At 43.8% G+C, this 23086-nt stretch overlaps 1 protein-coding gene across 1 annotated transcript in view; it reads right to left on the bottom strand.

Moving 5' to 3' along the window:
- Nucleotides 1-794: 794 nt before the first annotated feature.
- The window catches only part of LOC106613184 (guanylate cyclase 1, soluble, alpha 2), a 46918-nt gene continuing 24626 nt past the window's right edge, over nt 795-23086 (bottom strand). The window contains exons 5-9 of the mRNA XM_014215189.3: nt 14814-15026; nt 14322-14594; nt 12738-12881; nt 5399-5553; nt 795-4184 (exon numbers count right to left, since the gene is read on the bottom strand). Coding sequence (XP_014070664.2) covers nt 3965-4184; nt 5399-5553; nt 12738-12881; nt 14322-14594; nt 14814-15026 — 1005 coding nt within the window. The 3' untranslated portion in view covers nt 795-3964. The remainder of the gene's footprint in view (nt 4185-5398; nt 5554-12737; nt 12882-14321; nt 14595-14813; nt 15027-23086) is intronic.

Genomic DNA, 23086 nt, shown 5'->3' with positions numbered 1-23086 from the left:
GAAACAGCGTGTTCTGTCAGTCACAGAGGAAACATGGTGTGTGTATGTCTGTGTGAGTGTGTGTCTGTGTGTATGTCTGTGTGAGTGTGTGTCTGTTTGTATGCGTGAACGTTTGTCTAGCTATCCTGGACAAAATTATAAATGCGACATGTAAAGTGATCACGTTTCATGAGCTGAAATAAAAGATCCCAGTGATTTTCCATATGCACAAAATGCTTATTTCTCTGAAAATTTGTGCACATATTTGTTTACACCCCTGATTGGGAGCATTTCTCCAATGCCAAGATAATCCATTCACCTGACAGGTGTGGCATATCAAGAAGCTGATTAAAAAGCATGATCATTACACAGGTGCACCTTGTGCTGGGGTCAATGAAAGGCCACATCTTTCAATGAAAGTCAATGAAAGGTCACACAACACAATGCCACAGATGTTTCGAGTTTTGAGGGAGCGTGTAATTGGCATGCTGACTGCCGGAATGTCCAACAGAGCTGTTGCCAGAACATGTCATGTTCATTTCTCTATTATACATCATTTTTTTGATAATTTGGCAGTACGTCCAACCGGCCACGTGTAACCACGCCAGCCAAGGACCTCCACATCCGGCTTCTTCACCTGTGGGATCGTCTGAGACCAGCCACACGGACAGCTGATGAAACTGAGAGGTATTTCTGTCTGTAATGAAGCCCTTTAGTGGGGAATAACACATTCTGATTGGCTGGCCCTGGCTCCCCAGTGGGTGGCTGCACCCTGGCCATCATGTGATGAACATAATAAACTAAACACATTCTTCATTTTTAAACATATCTGGTGATTTTTATTGACAACTTATTTGACAGAGGATGTGCCTTACAACTCAGTCATTCAACAGATTTCAACATGTTTCCTACCAGATACATCAGTAATGTTATTTATAGGCCTAGATAACAGACGACTCAGACATGTCAAATCATTTTACCAAAAAGAGAAAAAAGTCAACAGAAATGTGAATGTACTCATCTAAACTTGTGAATAATACCAAAAAGTACAACATAGAATGATCTTTAAAATGGAATATTTTCTGTTGAATTATTAAATATATTTAAATTGTACATATTTAATATAGATATAGGCCTTTTTACATACATGTTATTTTGTACAGAGTTTAATGCAATAACAGATCCACAGGTTATCTTACACTTACTTCTTGGTCGCCCGCTCGCACCCACACACACACACTCATGTTTTTACAGGTTATTTTACATGGCGAAGTTCTTTGGTGTAGAACTCCAACTTGGGATGGAACGTTTGATTATGATGCTGTAGTGTAGAACTCCAACATGGGATGGAACGTTTGATTATGATGCTGTAGTGTAGAACTCCAACATGGGATGGAACGTTTGATTATGATGCTGTAGTGTAGAACTCCAACATGGGATGGAACGTTTGATTATGATGCTGTTGGTGTAGAACTCCAACATGGGATGGAACGTTTGATTATGATGCTGTTGGTGTAGAACTCCAACATGGGATGGAACGTTTGATTATGATGCTGTAGTGTAGAACTCCAACATGGGATGGATGTTTGATTATGATGCTGTAGTGTAGAACTCCAACATGGGATGGAACGTTTGATTATGATGCTGTTGGTGTAGAACTCCAACATGGGATGGAACGTTTGATTATGATGCTGTTGGTGTAGAACTCCAACATGGGATGGAACGTTTGATTATGATGCTGTAGTGTAGAACTCCAACATGTGATGGAACGTTTGATTATGATGCTGTTGGTGTAGAACTCCAACATGGGATGGAACGTTTGATTATGATGCTGTTGGTGTAGAACTCCAACATGGGATGGAACGTTTGATTATGATGCTGTAGTGTAGAACTCCAACATGGGATGGAACGTTTGATTATGATGCTGTTGGTGTAGAACTCCAACATGGGATGGCACGTTTGATTATGATGCTGTTGGTGTAGAACTCCAACATGGGATGGAACATTTGATTATGATGCTGTTGGTGTAGAACTCCAACATGGGATGGAACGTTTGATTATGATGCTGTTGGTGTAGAACTCCAACATGGGATGGAACGTTTGATTATGATGCTGTTGGTGTAGAACTCCAACATGGGATGGAACGTTTGATTATGATGCTGTTGGTGTAGAACTCCAACATGGGATGGAACGTTTGATTATGATGCTGTTGGTGTAGAACTCCAACATGGGATGGAACGTTTGATTATGATGCTGTTGGTGTAGAACTCCAACATGGGATGGAACGTTTGATTATGATGCTGTTGGTGTAGAACTCCAACATGGGATGGAACGTTTGATTATGATGCTGTAGTGTAGAACTCCAACATGGGATGGAACGTTTGATTATGATGCTGTTGGTGTAGAACTCCAACATGGGATGGAACGTTTGATTATGATGCTGTTGGTGTAGAACTCCAACATGGGATGGAACGTTTGATTATGATGCTGTTGGTGTAGAACTCCAACATGGGATGGAACGTTTGATTATGATGCTGTTGGTGTAGAACTCCAACATGGGATGGAACGTTTGATTATGATGCTGTTGGTGTAGAACTCCAACATGGGATGGAACGTTTGATTATGATGCTGTTGGTGTAGAACTCCAACATGGGATGGAACGTTTGATTATGATGCTGTAGTGTAGAACTCCAACATGGGATGGAACGTTTGATTATGATGCTGTTGGTGTAGAACTCCAACATGGGATGGAACGTTTGATTATGATGCTGTTGGTGTAGAACTCCAACATGGGATGGAACATTTGATTATGATGCTGTTGGTGTAGAACTCCAACATGGGATGGAACGTTTGATTATGATGCTGTTGGTGTAGAACTCCAACATGGGATGGAACGTTTGATTATGATGCTGTTTGAAAGCCAACATGGTCTCAATGAGGTGACTGGCTGATTGATTATTTTGATTAATTTATTATCGTTAATGCTTTAACCTCACAGCTAAATCAATGACATCAAAAACCAATTCCAGCACAAGTATGTTTAGAATGGTATTTGATTGAAGCAGGCCATTTCTTCCTTGTAACAAGCCAATGTGTGTTTGTGTGTGAGAGAGAGAAATGAGGTTGGGGACTAGAGTGGTGACAGAGAGATAGGATCCTAAGGTTATTGCTCTAAAAACATAGAATGACGTAGAGATCTGGAATGACATAGAGACCCCCACCAGGCATACTTCCTATCCACACCTTGGTTATTAGAGTTGGTGGATGGACTTACGTGCTGCTTGCTCATGTCCATGGTTTAGTGTTGACAGATGGGCTGGGAGGTGGATGCATTCAGATAACTGAATGAGAAAATGTCCGAACATCTCTGTGGTTCAGCTGCTAGCTGGACCAAAACAACACAGGCTTCCCACAGTGACTGATTTGGGAGAGTCACACACATCACTGTGGGGAGCATCAGAGCTGCAGACCTCGTTCCATTTCCCCGCGTGTTCAGCCAGCTCACATGTTGGGGGTTTGAGAGTGTATGTCTGGAGTGTTCTAGTGAAGAAGGCACTGAGTTGTGAGCGTTGTTGATAATAACACAGTACCTGCCATGCCCAGACTGACAGCCAGCCGTGGTATCCATGGTTACAGTACGCTGTGTTCTACAAGCAGAAGGCTTTAGTTTAGTTTCGAAGTTGCTAGATTATTCTATTATATTGCCTCTGTTGATTTTGTTGTTTTCCCTCCTCTTCTCTCAACCTTCAAAGTCTGGTTTGTGGTGGGGTTGAAGGGTAAAGGGTGGTTGCCCTTGGTAACAACAGGTTGTAGTTGGTGAAGCGAGGAGTGTCTGTTTCTAGATGGAAAAGCGAGGGGGGTTGTTAAGAGGACTGCGTCCTGGTTTGGGGTAGGAGGGTATTGTCATCCCTATAAGACTCCCATTTAAACATGGCTGTAGGGTTAGAGTTGTGTGTGTATGCTGATGACTGTGTGTTTTGGGAGCCTATAGACTGGTCTCTCGTAGGAACATGGTGCCGATGCTGTAGGACACTTTCCTCAGGGGAGCTGGGGGGGCGGAGCGGGAGCTGGTCAAGGAGGTGTGGCTATGGGAAGTCCCTCCCTCCAGGAAGTAGCATGTTCCCGGGATCTCCTTCGGAAAATTATCAGGAAGCTCCAACCGGGAACGAGGGACGAAAGAGAAGGAGCAATCGTCTTTCAGCAGCCTGGAGAGAGGGAAAGAAAGAGGAGAGAGATTTAAAAACACATGATGACTGTGTTATATTTGGCTGCAGAGTGGGATTTGGCTATTTCTCCAAACAGCAGTGACTCTCCAGGGAGTGATGTAGCCTTGTTCAGAATGAGATAAGACCAATCACACACCCAGGCATTATTCACAAGCTACAGGTGTGTGTTTGTGCTGCAGGGGGGTATGTACACACACACACTGATGCACACGCACACACTGATGCACACACACACACTGATGCACACACACACACACACACACACACACACACACACACACACACACACACACACACACACACACACACACACACACACACACACACACACACACACACACACAAGCAAGCAATTACACAGTGTGTACATATGCTGAGTCCACAGAGATATTAGCAGAGGAGACAGAACACACACTGGATTTATTAATCACCATTCACACTCACACACACACACACACACACACACACACACACACACACACACACACACACACACACACACACACACACACACACACACACACACACACACACAGGTTGGTTTAAATCTGCAACAATTAGCCCTCTTTGTGTCGTGCAAATAATTTGTGATTCTGAGGAGAGAACGTCCTTGACTGCAAAAATAGGTTTCCAAGGCAACGCTTTCGACTCACTGACTCACATAAGGGACACCATAGAGAGGGAGAGAGAGGGAAAAAGAGAGATAAAAAGGAGAGAGAGAGAACACGATGATCAGCTCTCATCACAAAGTGCCCCCACAGGCAGCGTTTGACTCAACATCAGAGTCACTGTGTGTGTGTGTGTGTGTGTGTGTGTGTGTGTGTGTGTGTGTGTGTGTGTGTGTGTGTGTGTGTGTGTGTGTGTGCGCGTGTGAAAGTGTCTGTGCTTGCGGGCGTGTGTTTATGACGTATCACTAATGCAGTGACTGGACGTGACTGTTTCTTACTCAAATGTCCTGAAAGACTGAAAGCTGCTCTATTGCCATTCATTCTCCCCCCTCACACACACACACACACACACACACACACACACACACAGACCACACACACACACACAGACCACACACACACACACACACACAGACCACACACACACACACACACACACACACACACACACACACACACACACACACACACACACACACACACACACACACACACACACACACACACACACACAGGTGTACTCACCGGTATGTGGTTGGGCTGACGTTGATGCATCGAGGGTGGCTCCCAGACTCAAACTTGCTGGCCAGTGTGACGTTGTTGCCAAACAGACAGTACCTGGGCATCCTCACCCCAACCACCCCCGCCAACACTGAGCCTGTATGGATACCTATACGCAGCTGAAGGACGGAGAGAGGGAGGGAGAGTAGAGGGAGAAGCAGAGAGAGAGAGAGAGAGATGACAGTTGAACACTGTTCAGTAAAGGGCTACGCTGTAACACACTGTTGGAGTTAGTAACATAACAAAACAGACATACACACTGAGTATACTAAACACTAGGAACACCTTCCTGATATTGAGTTGCACCCCCCTTTCCCCTCAGAACTTCCTCAATTCGTTAGACATGGACTCTACAAGGACATACCCTCCGAATGACACACATACAAAATCCATGTCTCCATTGTCTCAAGGCTTAAAAATCCTTCTTTAACCTGTCACCTCCCAACATCTACACTGATTGAAGAGGATTTAACAAGTAACATTAATAAGGGGTCATAGCTTTCACCTGGATTCACCTGGTCAGGCTGTCATGGAAAGAGCAGGTGTAATTATAAGGATATTATTATAGCTGGGATTTAAATGTGATCATCGCACTTCAAACCCACTCTATTGTAGGTCTGACACACAACACACAAACACACATCATCTCTAATGATCCACTTCAGTATCTCATCTCCACGGTTACTAACGGCACTGAGCACATGCCAGCACACTAATGTGGGTAACCTTGGCAATGAGAGAGAGCGAAAAGGGGGAGGAAAAGAGAGCGAGGAAAACGTGAGGGCAAAGGTGTGCTATTCTGATCACACTGTTATAGAGATGGACAGATTGGTTGTGGCTGGTTCTGATCACACTGTTATAGAGATGGACAGATTGGTTGTAGCTGGTTCTGATCACACTGTTATAGAGATGGACAGATTGGTTGTAGCTGGTTCTGATCACACTGTTATAGAGATGGACAGATTGGTTGTGGCTGGTTCTGATCACACTGTTATAGAGATGGACAGATTGGTTGTGGCTGGTTCTGATCACACTGTTATAGAGATGGACAGATTGGTTGTGGCTGGTTCTGATCACACTGTTATAGAGATGGACAGATTGGTTGTGGCTGGTTCTGATTACACTGTTATAGAGATGGACAGATTGGTATTGGCTGGTTCTGATCACACTGTTATAGAGATGGACAGATTGGTTTTGGCTGGTTCTGATCACACTGTTATAGAGATGGACAGATTGGTTTTGGCTGGTTCTGATTACACTGTTATAGAGATGGACAGATTGGTTGTAGCTGGTTCTGATCACACTGTTATAGAGATGGACAGATTGGTTTTGGCTGGTTCTGATTACACTGTTATAGAGATGGACAGATTGGTTGTGGCTGGTTCTGATCACACTGTTATAGAGATGGACAGATTGGTTTTGGCTGGTTCTGATCACACTGTTATAGAGATGGACAGATTGGTTGTAGCTGGTTCTGATCACACTGTTATAGAGATGGACAGATTGGTTGTGGCTGGTTCTGATCACACTGTTATAGAGATGGACAGATTGGTTTTGGCTGGTTCTGATCACACTGTTATAGAGATGGACAGATTGGTTGTGGCTGGTTCTGATCACACTGTTATAGAGATGGACAGATTGGTTTTGGCTGGTTCTGATCACACTGTTATAGAGATGGACAGATTGGTTGTAGCTGGTTCTGATCACACTGTTATAGAGATGGACAGATTGGTTGTGGCTGGTTCTGATCACACTGTTATAGAGATGGACAGATTGGTTGTGGCTGGTTCTGATCACACTGTTATAGAGATGGACAGATTGGTTGTGGCTGGTTCTGATCACACTGTTATAGAGATGGACAGATTGGTTGTGGCTGGTTCTGATCACACTGCCATAGAGATGGACAGATTGGTTGTAGCTGGTTCTGATCACACTGTTATAGAGATGGACAGATTGGTTGTGGCTGGTTCTGATCACACTGTTATAGAGATGGACAGATTGGTTGTGGCTGGTTCTGATCACACTGTTATAGAGATGGTGTATTTTGATCTTTCTCTCTTGTACAAATGGACCCCCTCTCCCCCTTGTTTCTCTGTCCCCCTCTCCCCTCTCTGTTCCCTTTCTCCCCTCTCTATTTCTCTGTCCCCCTCTCCCCTCTCTGTTCCCTTTCTCCCCTCTCTATTTCTCTGTCCCCCTCTCCCCTCTCTGTTCCCTTTCTCCCCTCTCTATTTCTCTGTCCCCCTCTCCCCTCTCTGTTCCCTTTCTCCCCTCTCTATTTCTCTGTCCCCCTCTCCCCTCTCTGTTCCCTTTCTCCCCTCTCTATTTCTCTGTCCCCCTCTCCCCTCTCTGTTCCCTTTCTCCCCTCTCTATTTCTCTGTCCCCCTCTCCCCTCTCTGTTCCCTTTCTCCCCTCTCTATTTCTCTGTCCCCCCTCTCCCCCTCCTCCTACTTCTATCTCTCACTCTTCTGTGAGTCAGCACAGAGTCGGAACAGACCAATCAAAACACACTGCAGCTCTAAAGCAGCCAATCCCAACCGACAGCTGTGAGGTACATTGAACACTGTTCTCTAGAACATTGTGATGTTCTGTGTTCTGGAATATGTGATTTTAAAACAGTAATATGGGTCAATACTATCTCTCTCTCTCTCTTTCTCTCTTCCTCTCCCCACTGTCTCTCTCTTTCTCCCTCTCCCCACCTCTCTCTCCCTCTCCGTCTCTCTCTCTCTCTCTCTCTCTCTCTCTCTCTCTCATAGACTAGTTTACATAACACAGTTGTATTAGCTAGTTGTGAACACGCTGACTGAAGAGCGTTTATCCGGCTGAAGTGGTTTGAACGAGCAGAGCATCTCTCCTCTTTTCCTCAGAGCAAGGGAACAAAGAATGTGTGAGAGAGAGAGAGAGAGAGACAGACAGACAGACAAAGAGAGAGAGAGAGAGAGAGGGAAAGAGAGAGACAGAGAGAGAAAGAGGGAGAGAGAGAGAGAGAGAGAGAGAGAGAGCAGACAGACAGACAGCGACAGACAGACAGACAGACAGACAGACAGACAGACAGACAGACAGACAGACAGACAGACAGACAGACAGACAGACAGACAGACAGACAGACAGACAGACAGACAACAGGGCTACAGGACATAGCTATGCCAGTCTATTTCTGGAACAATGGCCAGTGAATGAATCACAACTATAGGCCACAGACACACACAGACACACACCAGACACATGCACTCACGTGCACAGACTGATATAGGCATACACATGCATGGCCACACGCATGGCCACACGCATGCACACACACACACACACAACATTAGAATTGTGTAGTTGCCATTTTTAAGGACTAAAGGTGTCTCTCTCTCTCTGAAATTTCCTCTTCGCTGGGCATCAGAGTTAGAATGAATAGAGAGATGAATGAATCATGCAGCTCTACAGACAGACAGATCGTTTAAACAGTGCTAGGTTCCTTCTAGACAACCAACAGAGCTCTCCTACAGGAGCCTGGTTTGAGCCAGGACATACAGCACTTTCAGAAAATATTTCAAACCCCTTGACATTTTCCACAACTTGTTACGTTACAGCCTTATTCTAAAATGGATTTCCCTCATCAATCTACACACAACACTCCATAATGACTAATCAAAAACAGGTTTTTAGAAATTTGTAAAAACCAGAAATACCTTATTTATATAAGTATTCAGACCCTTTGCTATGAGACTCGAAATTGAGCTCAGGTACATCCTGTTTCCATGAATCATCCTTGAGATGTTTTTACAACTTGATTGGAGTCCACCTGTGGTAAATTAAATTGATAGACATGATTTGGAAAGGCACACACCTGTCTATATAAGGTCCCACAGTTGACAGTGCATGTCAGAGCAAAAACCAAGCCATGACATCGAAGGAATTGTCCGTAGAGCTCCAAGACAAGTTTGTGTCGAGGCACGAATCTGGTGAAGGGTACACAAACATTTCTGCAGCATTGAAGGTCCCCAAGAACACAGTGTCCTCCATCATTCTTAAATAGAAGAAGTTTGGAACCACCAAGACTCTTCCCAGAGCTGGCCACCCGGCCAAACTGAGCAATCAGGGGAGAAGGGCCTTGGTCAGGGAGGTGACCAAGAACCCAATGATCACTCTGACAGATCTCCAGAAGGACAACCATCTCTGCAGCACTCTACCAATCAGACCTTTATGGTAGAGTGGCCAGACAGAAAGGCACATGACAGCCTGCTTGGAATTTGCGAAAAGGCACCAAAAGGACTCTCAGACCATGAGAAACAAGATTCTCTGGTTTGATAAAACCAAGATTGAACTCTTTGGCCTGAATGCCAAGTGTCACGTCTGGAGGAATCCTGGCACCATCTCTACGGTGTAGCATGGTGGTGGCAGCTTCATGCTGTGGGGATGTTTTTCAGCGACAGGGACTGGGAGACTAGTCAGGATCGAGGGAAAGATTTACGGAGCAAAGTACAGAGAGATCATTGATGAAAACCTGCTCCAGAGTGCTCAGGACCTCAGACTGGGGCGAAGGTTCACCTTCCAACAGGACAATGACCCTAAGCACACAGCCAAGACAACGCAGGAGTGGCTTCGGGACAAGTCTCTGAATGTCCTTGAGTGGCCCAGCCAGAGCCCGTTCTGGAACCTGATCTAACATCTCTGTAGAGACCTGAAAATAGCTGTGCAGAAACGCTCCCCATCCAACCTGACAGAGCTTGAGAGGATCTGCAGAGAAGAATGGGAGAAACTCCCCAAATACAGGTGTGCCAAGCCTGTAGCGTCATACCCAAGAAGACTCGAGGCTGTAATCACTGCCAAAGGTGCTTCAACAAAGTACTGAGAAAAGGGTCTGAATACTTATGTAAATGTGATATTTCAGTACTTTATTTATTTATTTATTTTGCAAAAACATCGAAAAACCTATCTTTGCTTTGTTGTTATGGGGTATTGTGTGTAGATTGATTGGGGGGGAACTATTTAATCCATTTTAGAATAAGGCATGTAACAAAATGTCAAAGTCAAGTGGTCTGAATACTTTCCGAATGCGCTGTATCCAGCTCACCACATAGCTACATACAGTCACGATCAAAATGATTGGCACCCTTCGTAAAGATTAATAAATAATATAAATACTGAGCTGTATTGTATGGTCAAAAGTGCTCAATTATATTGTTTTATACAAACACAATTACTCTAGAAAAAGATTTTGTTTAACAAGGAATATTTTTTTCTCAAAAAGATAGGGGTTCAAAAATTTTTCTGTGAGCAATTGTACTGGTATAAAATAATATCATTTTCCCATGTTCAGTATTTGTATGATTTATTTTATACACTCTTTTTTACTCATCTCTATCAAGGGTGCCAATCATTTGGGTTGTGACTGTACATGTGATCCCCAGCACCATTGTTGTCATGCCGATAGACAGAGACAGAGATTGTGTGAGGTTGGTTATTTTTATTGCTGGTTGCCATAAATAGAAAGTCTAGGTTCAAGCATGCTAGAAAAACAACCTGGAGCTCTGAGCCAACACACACACACACACACACACACACACACACACACACACACACACACACACACACACACACACACACACACACACACACACACACACACACACACACACACACACACACACACACACACACACACACACACACACCATGTTTTGTATTGTCAGTGTTGACTCAACACAGACAGCTGGATGTAACAGAAAAGAGCCTATACCTATGGAGATGGGAGAAAGATAAATTGCCTGAATGTGACCTTCTCTCTAACATAACACAATACAGCCCAACACAAAGCTCATGTATTTCCTGTAAGACACTAAAACAACAGCGTAACAGAAACAACCGTCATTAATTAGCCAAAAACAGCCCCTGCTGCCACGTCACGATTCTCCCATCACCATGGCAACTGCACACTACGCATTCCCATGTTCTATCCATCACGTGACGACCGGTGTGTTGGCAATAAGTCAGTTACACACATACGTGCTGTGATCACACACTGCAAGCATAAATATGCACACGGACATCCACAAACACTCAATTACTGTACACACACAAAAATACAAACCCATTGTAGTTTCGGTCCGTGTGTGTCTGTGCCTGCCTGCCTGCGTGCGCGTGTGTGGTGTGTTTGTGCATGCTAGTGTGTGCTCTCTTCCTTGTGAAGACACGTTTCATCTCATCAGTCGTCAGTAAAGGGGAAGATGAGAGGGGCTCCATTGTCAGCATCTACAGCTGGTTAAGAACTTCCTTCCCAATGGGCCATGACGGCAGCGTAGCCTAGTGGTTAGAGCGTTGGACTAGTAACCGAAAGGTTGCAAGTTCAAATCCCTGAGCTGACAACGTACAAATCTGTCATTCTGCCCCTGAACAAGGCAGTTAACCCACTGTTCTTAGGCCGTCATTGAAAATAAGATTTTGTTCTTAACTGACTTGCCTAGTTAAATAAAGATAAAATATCAACACACATCTGGGACTGTCAGCCAGCTAATGGGAGCACAACACAGCTAGCACAACACAGCTAGCATAACACTGCACAGCTAGCACAATCTCGCACAACACAGCTAGCATAACACTGCACAGCTAGCACAACACAGCTAGCACAATCTCGCACAACACAGCTAACACAACACATTACAGTGGGAGCAAATGAAGCATAGTGGGCAGAACAAGCAAGGAGGTGGGCCAAGCACGAGCTAGTGAGATTCTATTGACGTGTTGTAGCATGTATTCCATTAGGGAATGCCTCCTCTGTGAAGTGTGCATGTGCACAAACTCAATTCGACCTTGCACTCCTACTAAAAACTGTTTTTAAACGTATAAAACGTAGTGCACTGTGTTCATAGCGGATTCTAGTTTTGGGAACAGAAACATTTATTGAGATCAGATGTTTCATCAATGACAACTTGGCCCAGTTTCACCTAGTTTCATCCTCTCCCACTACCAGCGACTGGACTTCCTCTCAGTAACATATTTAGTGGTAAGAAAACTTTCTAAATGGATGTTTCAGCTTGATAGCCCCTGTGATGTGTCTGGGTTACTCCTTCTGTCTGTGGCACAACACAGAACCGCACTGATAAGCTGATAGATGCTTTAAATTCGAGGTGTAAACCACATATACATTTGAATGAGAAGAGAGACAGACAGTAGGAGGAGAGGGTGAAAAAGGATAGAGAGAGAGAGGAAGTGAGAGAAAAGGAGGGGGAGTGAAAAGGGAGATAGAAAAGATGACAGAAAAAGAGAGTGAGGGAGAAATAGCCCATTCCCTCTCCTGTGCCAAGCGAAGACTCACCTTGATGGATTTGCCGTCCGGCGTTAACACCTCCTCTGACAGCTCCATCATCTTCAGGGCCATGAGTGCGATTGGCTTAGCATGGCTGTCAATCTTCCGGTGGAGCCCGCCCGCAACACAGTAGGCGTCGCCTATAGTCTCAATCTATATGGGGATTGGAGAAGAGTTCATGAAGCCATGACGATTTCATTTGATTTGAGTTCTATACTTTAATCAAATTTAAATATTTTCATAATAACATTTATCTTGACAGGGTTATTGGCAGAATTAAAATAAACACTCAGACAAGCTGTACCTGACAACAAGAAACACAACTCTCATTTTCTTCCAGTCACAGTCATTTATCCAGAGTAACCATGACAATGGGAACATATGGGACTCCTCTCTCCCCCCCTCTCCCCCTCTCTCCCCCTCTCTCCTCACATGGAGCAGGAAAAGAGAGGGGAGAGGAGAAAGTGGAGACGAGAGAAAATGGAAGTAGAAAGAGAGAAGGGGAAGAGTCAAGTAAAAAAGTGGAAGGGTGAGGAGAAAGGAAGGGAAAGATAAAGTGCTGTATCTGTGCTGACTCAAACCCTGGCAAAGGACGAGAGCTGATGTAGAGCTAGATGGATGGAGGGATGGATGGATAGAGGGAGTGATGGTTGTTAATGGACGCACTGGGCCTTGTTGTAATACCACTCTGTCAGGCAGCCAGTATTGACACACTGTTGTTAAGCACTGTTGCATTAGCCATTAATCAGTGTGTTTTTCCACCCGATACATATGCACGCACGCACACGCATACACACACACAGTGCTGATATAAAACACAACTTGATTGATCCTTGTATTTACCCACGGCTGCACCATTACTCAATTGCACTATACCTCTCCTATGTGGACAGATGACACGTATCAGGGTTGGAGTCAATTCAGTATTTCTGAATTTAATCCAATTCAAACAATGAATTTGAATTGGCCACACTCCACAGGAAGCAGAATTTGAATTGAATTTGATTTGAGTCAACTGAGATGTGAAACATGAAAATCTCATTCATTTGACAAATCTACCACTTATTAATTCAACGAGTACACATACCATTTGAAATATGAGTTTTATTTTAACTCAAATATGTCAAACAGTTTAATCTAATGTGTTATGGGAAAACCTTTTGTTTCTGATATTTAAAAACATTTAAGGTAGTTATTAATTATTAAAGACAACCCACAACATGATCTTAGAGTATTTCTAGACCACTAATTATGTTTTATTGTTTTAGGAAAATGAGTTTTAAAGATGAAATGTTTCAATCTAATGCTAAATGGTATTGGTAACCAAGTCAAAATAAACATTGCTATGGTGATGTGTAGAATAAATAAGGCATTTGAATGTCATTTAATTAAATTCTACTTTCTTTCATTTGAATGCAATCCAAATTCTGCTTCCTGTGAGGTGTGGCCAATTCAAATTCAATTCAAATACAATAATTGAAATGGAATTAAAGAGCAATTCGTAACTCAATTCAGAATCGACCCAAACCCTGAAACATATAACAAGCATACACTAAGTGTACAGTTTGTGACGTGCAAACAGTGTGTTCCTACCTTATACACATCCAGTATTCCACACTGGTAGTCGAAGCGTGTGTAGAGCTCGTTGAGCATGCTGATGACCTGCATGGGGGTACACTGGGCACACACTGCCGTGAAGCCCACGATGTCAGAGAACAGCATGGTGACATCATCAAACTTCCTGGCGGGGACAGACTCCCCCTGCCACAGCTTCTGGGCCACGTCACCAGGAAAGATGGAGTAGAGAAGGTCTACTGTCCTCCTCTTCTCCTCTTCTAGAGCTTGGTGTGTCTTTTCTAGAGTGGCCTGGGGAAGAGCAGAGGGATAGAAATACAATTAGTAGAAAGGTGATGATGGAGTGGAGGTTTAGTGACCAACGCGTTTTCTCTTTTTCTGAAGCTGGATGAGTCGGCTGCTGAATGTCTACTTGACAGAATAATGAGTATGAGCACACATGTATGTTTGTGTGTGACCATGTGTGTGCACTTGTGTGTGTGTGCATATTGCATGTGTGTTTGACTGTACCTTGAGTTTGTCCATCCTGTTCTTGAGGCCGTCCTGTGCCTTGGCCTGCTGTCCCACCAGTATGACATCACGCGTGGCGTCGTGGATGGGGATGTCTGACAGGTAAAGGCCCCTGCCCATCAACTCCTCCAGCTTGTCCACCCGGGGGGAACCCAGGAACATCAGAGTAGAGGATTCTGGGACATGAATCATCTGACCCTTCACCTCCATCACCTGGCAAAGAGGGAGAAAGAGCATGAGAAAGAAAGAGAGAGAGAGAGAGTGTGGGGCAGAAGACAGGGAGAGGGGTTATTCAGGTGATAAAGAGATCAATGGAACGCAGACTGTGGGAAATACAGTGCCTTCAGAAAGTATTCACACTCCTTGATTTTGTTGAGTTACAAAGTGAGATTAAAATTGATTTCATTGTCAATGATCTACACAAAATACTCTAATGTCAAAGTGGAAGAAAAATGTGAAAAATGTAACACTACTTTATGTTGATTAGATAAGTGTTCAACCTCCTGAGTCAATACATGTTAGAATGACCTTTGGAAGCAATTACACCTTTCTGGGTACAGTCTCGAAGAGTTTTCCACACCTGGATTGTGCAACATTTGCCCATTATTCTTTTCAGAAATGTTTAACCTCTGTAAAATTGGTTGTTGATTGTTGCTAAACAACCATTTTCAAGTCTAGCCATACATTTTCTAGAAGATTTATGTCAAAACTGTAAGTCAGCCCCTCAGGAACATTCACTGTCTTCTTGGTAAGAAACTCCAGTGTATATTTAGCCTTGTGTTTTAGGTTATTGTCCTGCTGAAAGGTAAATTCATCACCCAGTGTCTGGTGGAAAGCAGACTGAACCAGGTTTTCCTCTAGGATGTTGCCTGTGCTTAGCTCTATTACGTCACCTTTTTATCAGGAAAAACTCCTAGTCCTTAACGATTACAATCATACCCATAACATGATGCAGTCACCACTATGCTTGAAAATATGGAGAGTGCTACTCAGTAATTTGTTGTATTGAATTTTCCCCAAACATAACACTTTGTATTCAGGACAAAAAGTGAATTGCTTTGCCACATGTTTTGCAGTGTTACTTTAGTGCCTTTGTTGCAAACAGGATGCATGTTTTGGAATATTTTTATTCTGCACAGGCTTCCTTCTTTTCACTCTGTCAGTTAGGTTAGTGTTGTGGAGCCATCCTTAGTTTTCTCTTGTCACAGTCATTAAACTCTGTAACTGTTTTAAAGTCACTCTTTGCCTCATTGTGAAATCCTTGAGCGTTTTCCTTCCTCTCCGGTAACAGAGCTAAGAAGGACGCCTGTATCTTTGTAGTGACTGGGTGTATCGATACACCATCTAAAGTGTAATTAATAACTTCACCATGCTCAAAGGGATATTCAATGTCTGCTTTAATTTTTTTTACCCATCTACCAATAGGTGCCCTTCTTTGTGAGGCATTGGAAAACCTCCCTCTGGTTCAGAGGGGTTTGGTTAAATGCAGAAGACACATTTCAGTAGAATTAATTCAGTTGTGCAACTGCTCAAGTGTCCCCATCTCCCTCTCCTTGGTCTTTGTGGTTAAATCTGTGTTTGTAATTCACTGCTCAACTGAGTGACCTTACAGATAATTGTATAGTTGGAATACAGAGATGAGATAGTCATTCAAAAATCCTGTTAAACACTATTATTGCACACAGAGTGAGTGCATGCAACTTATTATGTGACTTGTTAAGCACATTTTTACTCCTGAACTTATTCAGGCCATAACAAAGGGTTGAATACTTATTGACTCAAGACATTTCAGCTTTTCATTTATTATTAATTTGTATATTTTTTTTTATAAAAACATAATTATGAAATGTGTGTTGGCCGGTGACCAAAAATGGAAATGTAATCAATTTCAAATTCAGGCTGTAACACAACAAAATGAAGGGGCGTGAATACATTCTGAAGGCACTGTAGAAGAAGGAAGCCGTCATTGGCATCAACTGGCCCACAATGTGGTTACTGAAATCCGATTTGGCTCCATTTGGCTGTTTTCGCTGTATCATTTCATTTTTTTGCTAAACGCTAACCCGTTCGAAAAAGCTGGTAGCATAGCTAGCCAAACAGAAATTGGTGGTGGTAGTTTAAGTAATTTTTAAGGGTAATGCAGTTGATTGGTGAAGATGACATGAACATGAATTGGGATTGACATCCATACAAGCATTATACTCCGATGTTTACCTCAACGTAGTGTGAAATACACATATAAACAGTAGGTTAAATTTAGGATCATGTTGATGGGCGGCAATGTGGAGATTCTGGATCTATCCCCCACGGAGGGACACGTGGCGTTTCCATTACCTGATCTATAAACACAACCATAGAAATACTATTCAGAAACGTTAAGAGGACGTCGTAGTCCGAACACAACAATGTTTTCAGAAGACCCTAATACCCTTTACAATGGGGATGTACTGCTGCACATTCCAACATCATCTAGGCAACAAATGAGATGTCCTTCACCCATTCTCCCATACACACCAGTTCAAGAGAACGCTGTCCCTGCGGTAATAAGTCCAGCTGTAGCCTATAGACAATACAGGATTACATTGAAATGTGTTCAGGTTGAAAACATCTCTCTGGCTCTCAGCTGACTGAAAAAGGTCAGGTTAGTCTGCTACTGTATCTTCGGTTGCGGTTCTGGTGGGATACCATAACATAGGAACAACATTCTCACCCAAGAAGAATAACCAAACAATTAAGGGTTTACCCACCCCCTGAGTTTACACACAAGTGCAATGGCAGCGCTTTGACCAGAAGTGAAAGCTACATATTGTTATTTTAACCTGGGGAACCCAAGTCTCTCTCAGGTTCCAGGCCTGGTTTAAGATCCTAGCATCTTCTCTCTCTCTCTCTCTCTCTCTCTCTCTCTCTCTCTCTCTCTCTCTCTCTCTCTCTCTCTCTCTCTCTCTCTCCTGCTCTCTCTCTCTCTCCCTCAGTTTTTCTCTCTCTCTCCCTGGTGTCAGATAGATTATTCTGCCTGTGAGCCCACTGCAGCCCACTGCAGGCTGATTTATTTATAGAACCTTCTCCTAGCTCTGCATAATGCATACAACCTACATATACAGAGAGCTAACAAACACACTACCTACATATAGTCTACAGAGATCTAACACACACACTACCTACATATAGTCTACAGAGATCTAACACACACACTACCTACATATAGTCTACAGAGATCTAACACACACACTACCTACATATAGTCTACAGAGATCTAACACACACACTACCTACATATAGTCTACAGAGATCTAACACACACACTACCTACATATAGTCTACAGAGATCTAACACACACACTACCTACATATAGTCTACAGAGATCTAACACACACACTACCTACATATAGTCTACAGAGATCTAACACACACACTACCTACATATAGTCTACAGAGATCTAACACACACACTACCTACATATAGTCTACAGAGATCTAACACACAAACTACCTACATATAGTCTACAGAGATCTAACACACACACTACCTACATATAGTCTACAGAGATCTAACACACACACTACCTACATATAGTCTACAGAGATCTAACACACACACTACCTACATATAGTCTACAGAGATCTAACACACACACTACCTACATATAGTCTACAGAGATCTAACACACACACTACCTACATATAGTCTACAGAGATCTAACACACACACTACCTACATATAGTCTACAGAGATCTAACACACACACTACCTACATATAGTCTACAGAGATCTAACACACACACTACCTACATATAGTCTACAGAGATCTAACACACACACTACCTACATATAGTCTACAGAGATCTAACACACACACTACCTACATATAGTCTACAGAGATCTAACACACACACTACCTACATATAGTCTACAGAGATCTAACACACACACTACCTACATATAGTCTACAGAGATCTAACACACACACTACCTACATATAGTCTACAGAGATCTAACACACACACTACCTACATATAGTCTACAGAGATCTAACACACACACTACCTACATATAGTCTACAGAGATCTAACACACACACTACCTACATATAGTCTACAGAGATCTAACAAACACACTACCTACATATAGTCTACAGAGATCTAACACACACACTACCTACATATAGTCTACAGAGATCTAACACACACACTACCTACATATAGTCTACAGAGAGACAGAGCACTGCACACACACTTAGCTACAGAAAGTAGACACATACACACACACACACACACACACACACACACACACACACACACACTATATACAGTCGCAGTGTGTATTGTGGGAGGATGTGAACAGCTGTCTTCTGTGGTTGTGGCGGGCAGAGTGGGAGGAGTCACATTGTTGACACACTAATGGGAATCTCCATGGAAACGACAGGAACACCAGGAACGCTGGCACTCCGGAAAACCAAGCGACTGTATCTCGGAAAAATACCCTCAAATTAACAGAACGCTCATACACACAAACACACACACACACACACACACACACACACACACACACACACACACACACACACACACACACCAGAGGCTGTTCTGCTGGTCTCGTTTTGCGTCTCCCTGCTTTAACACAGTTCCTTCCTGTTTCCATCTCCCTCATCAGTACAGACTGATCTCCACTCTCAGTAACACACAGTAGTAACACACAGCAGTAACACACAGACCACAGAGGACCACAGCCCCACTCTCAACCAGAGGACCGAGAAGGAGAGCAGAGAGAGGTGGAGAGAGAGAAAGGGAGAGAGAATGAGAGATAGACAGGGAAAGTGAGAAAGAAAAGGAGAGGTGGAGAGAGAGAAAGGGAGAAAGAATCAGAGATAGACAGGGAAAGTGAGAGAGAAAAGGAGAGGTGGGTAGAGAGGGAGAAAGAGAGGATTTAAGCAGACTGGCATGTAAACAGACTCGTTTGCATAGAAGCACAGAGCACAAGTCAATGAGTCACACACACACACACACACACACACACACACACACACACACACACACACACACACACACACACACACACACACACACACACACACACACACACACACACACACACACGTACATTGCACGCAGGCCATGCACACACATGGTATCTCCCTGTATACTCAGTCAGATCTATTGAAAGATCATGTGAGACCTCTAGGCCAACCAGTGCTCAGGCACTAATCTCTCCTCTAGCGCTGGTGGCTGGCGCTTTACGCATTTCATTTCTCTGTTCATCTGTTATTGTGGAGGCTGTTTTACATGACAAGGCTATGTGTGTGTCTGTGTGTGTGTGCGTGTGCGCTGCCTGTGTGTGTTTGTGTGCGTGCGTGCACGTGTGCCTGTGTGTGCGTGTGTGATAGGGAACTAAAAGGATTGAGACATTTAGCGAACCTTTGATCCGATGCACCAGTCAACACTGTGTTGTTTTCCTGTTTGTTGTTCAGGAGAACAACAAGATAGGAGGCTTTGAAAGTCACTGCTCTCCCTTACTCTCTGGGTCATTATGAAAGTCACTGCTCTCCCTTACTCTCTGGGTCATTATGAAAGTCACTGCGCTCCCTTACTCTCTGGGTAATTATGAAAGTCACTGCGCTCCCTTACTCTCTGGGTCATAATGAAAGTCACTGCTCTCCCTTACTCTCTGGGTCATTATGAAAGTCACTGCTCTCCCTTACTCTCTGGGTCATTATGAAAGTCACTGCTCTCCCTTACTCTCTGGGTCATTATGAAAGTCACTGCTCTCCCTTACTCTCTGGGTCATTATGAAAGTCACTGCTCTCCCTTACTCTCTGGGTCATAATGAAAGTCACTGCTCTCCCTTACTCTCTGGGTCATTATGAAAGTCACTGCTCTCCCTTACTCTCTGGGTCATTATGAAAGTCACTGCTCTCCCTTACTCTCTGGGTCATTATGAAAGTCACTGCTCTCCCTTACTCTCTGGGTCATAATGAAAGTCACTGCTCTCCCTTACTCGCTGGGTCATTATGAAAGTCACTGCTCTCCCTTACTCTCTGGGTCATTATGAAAGTCACTGCTCTCCCTTACTCTCTGGGTCATTATGAAAGTCACTGCTCTCCCTTACTCTCTGGGTCATAATGAAAGTCACTGCTCTCCCTTACTCTCTGGGTCATAATGAAAGTCACTGCTCTCCCTTACTCTCTGGGTCATAATGAAAGTCACTGCTCTCCCTTACTCTCTGGGTCATTATGAAAGTCACTGCTCTCCCTTACTCTCTGGGTCATAATGAAAGTCACTGCTCTCCCTTACTCTCTGGGTCATAATGAAAGTCACTGCGCTCCCTTACTCTCTGGGTCATAATGAAAGTCACTGCTCTCCCTTACTCTCTGGGTCATTATGAAAGTCACTGCTCTCCCTTACTCTCTGGGTCATTATGAAAGTCACTGCTCTCCCTTACTCTCTGGGTCATAATGAAAGTCACTGCTCTCCCTTACTCTCTGGGTCATTATGAAAGTCACTGCTCTCCCTTACTCTCTGGGTCATTATGAAAGTCACTGCTCTCCCTTACTCTCTGGGTCATTATGAAAGTCACTGCTCTCCCTTACTCTCTGGGTCATAATGAAAGTCACTGCTCTCCCTTACTCTCTGGGTCATTATGAAAGTCACTGCTCTCCCTTACTCTCTGGGTCATAATGAAAGTCACTGCTCTCCCTTACTCTCTTGGTCATAATGAAAGTCACTGCGCTCCCTTACTCTCTGGGTCATAATGAAAGTCACTGCTCTCCCTTACTCTCTGGGTCAAAATGAAAGTCACTGCTCTCCCTTACTCTGTGGGTCATAATGAAAGTCACTGCTCTCCCTTACTCTCTGGGTCATTATGAAAGTCACTGCTCTCCCTTACTCTCTGGGTCATTATGAAAGTCACTGCTCTCCCTTACTCTCTGGGTCATAATGAAAGTCACTGCTCTCCCTTACTCTCTGGGTCATAATGAGTCACTGCTCTCCCTTACTCTCTGGGTCATAATGAAAGTCACTGCTCTCCCTTACTCTGTGGGTCATAATGAAAGTCACTGCTCTCCCTTACTCTCTGGGTCATTATGAAAGTCACTGCTCTCCCTTACTCTCTGGGTCATAATGAAAGTCACTGCTCTCCCTTACTCTCTGGGTCATTATGAAAGTCACTGCTCTCCCTTACTCTCTGGGTCATTATGAAAGTCACTGCTCTCCCTTACTCTCTGGGTCATTATGAAAGTCACTGCTCTCCCTTACTCTCTGGGTCATTATGAAAGTCACTGCTCTCCCTTACTCTCTGGGTCATAATGAAAGTCACTGCTCTCCCTTACTCTCTGGGTCATTATGAAAGTCACTGCTCTCCCTTACTCTCTGGGTCATAATGAAAGTCACTGCTCTCCCTTACTCTCTGGGTCATAATGAAAGTCACTGCGCTCCCTTACTCTCTGGGTCATAATGAAAGTCACTGCTCTCCCTTACTCTCTGGGTCATTATGAAAGTCACTGCTCTCCCTTACTCTCTGGGTCATTATGAAAGTCACTGCTCTCCCTTACTCTCTGGGTCATAATGAAAGTCACTGCTCTCCCTTACTCTCTGGGTCATTATGAAAGTCACTGCTCTCCCTTACTCTCTGGGTCATTATGAAAGTCACTGCTCTCCCTTACTCTCTGGGTCATTATGAAAGTCACTGCTCTCCCTTACTCTCTGGGTCATAATGAAAGTCACTGCTCTCCCTTACTCTCTGGGTCATTATGAAAGTCACTGCTCTCCCTTACTCTCTGGGTCATAATGAAAGTCACTGCTCTCCCTTACTCTCTGGGTCATAATGAAAGTCACTGCGCTCCCTTACTCTCTGGGTCATAATGAAAGTCACTGCTCTCCCTTACTCTCTGGGTCAAAATGAAAGTCACTGCTCTCCCTTACTCTGTGGGTCATAATGAAAGTCACTGCTCTCCCTTACTCTCTGGGTCATTATGAAAGTCACTGCTCTCCCTTACTCTCTGGGTCATTATGAAAGTCACTGCTCTCCCTTACTCTCTGGGTCATAATGAAAGTCACTGCTCTCCCTTACTCTCTGGGTCATAATGAGTCACTGCTCTCCCTTACTCTCTGGGTCATAATGAAAGTCACTGCTCTCCCTTACTCTGTGGGTCATAATGAAAGTCACTGCTCTCCCTTACTCTCTGGGTCATTATGAAAGTCACTGCTCTCCCTTACTCTCTGGGTCATAATGAAAGTCACTGCTCTCCCTTACTCTCTGGGTCATTATGAATGTCACTGC

The sequence above is a fragment of the Salmo salar genome, chromosome 09, assembly GCF_965601325.2.
Source record: "Salmo salar chromosome 09, fSalSal1, whole genome shotgun sequence".
NCBI classification, from domain to species: Eukaryota; Metazoa; Chordata; class Actinopteri; order Salmoniformes; family Salmonidae; genus Salmo; species Salmo salar.
Note: the sequence above shows the minus strand (reverse complement) of the source record. Positions and strands in the feature narration are given on the sequence as shown.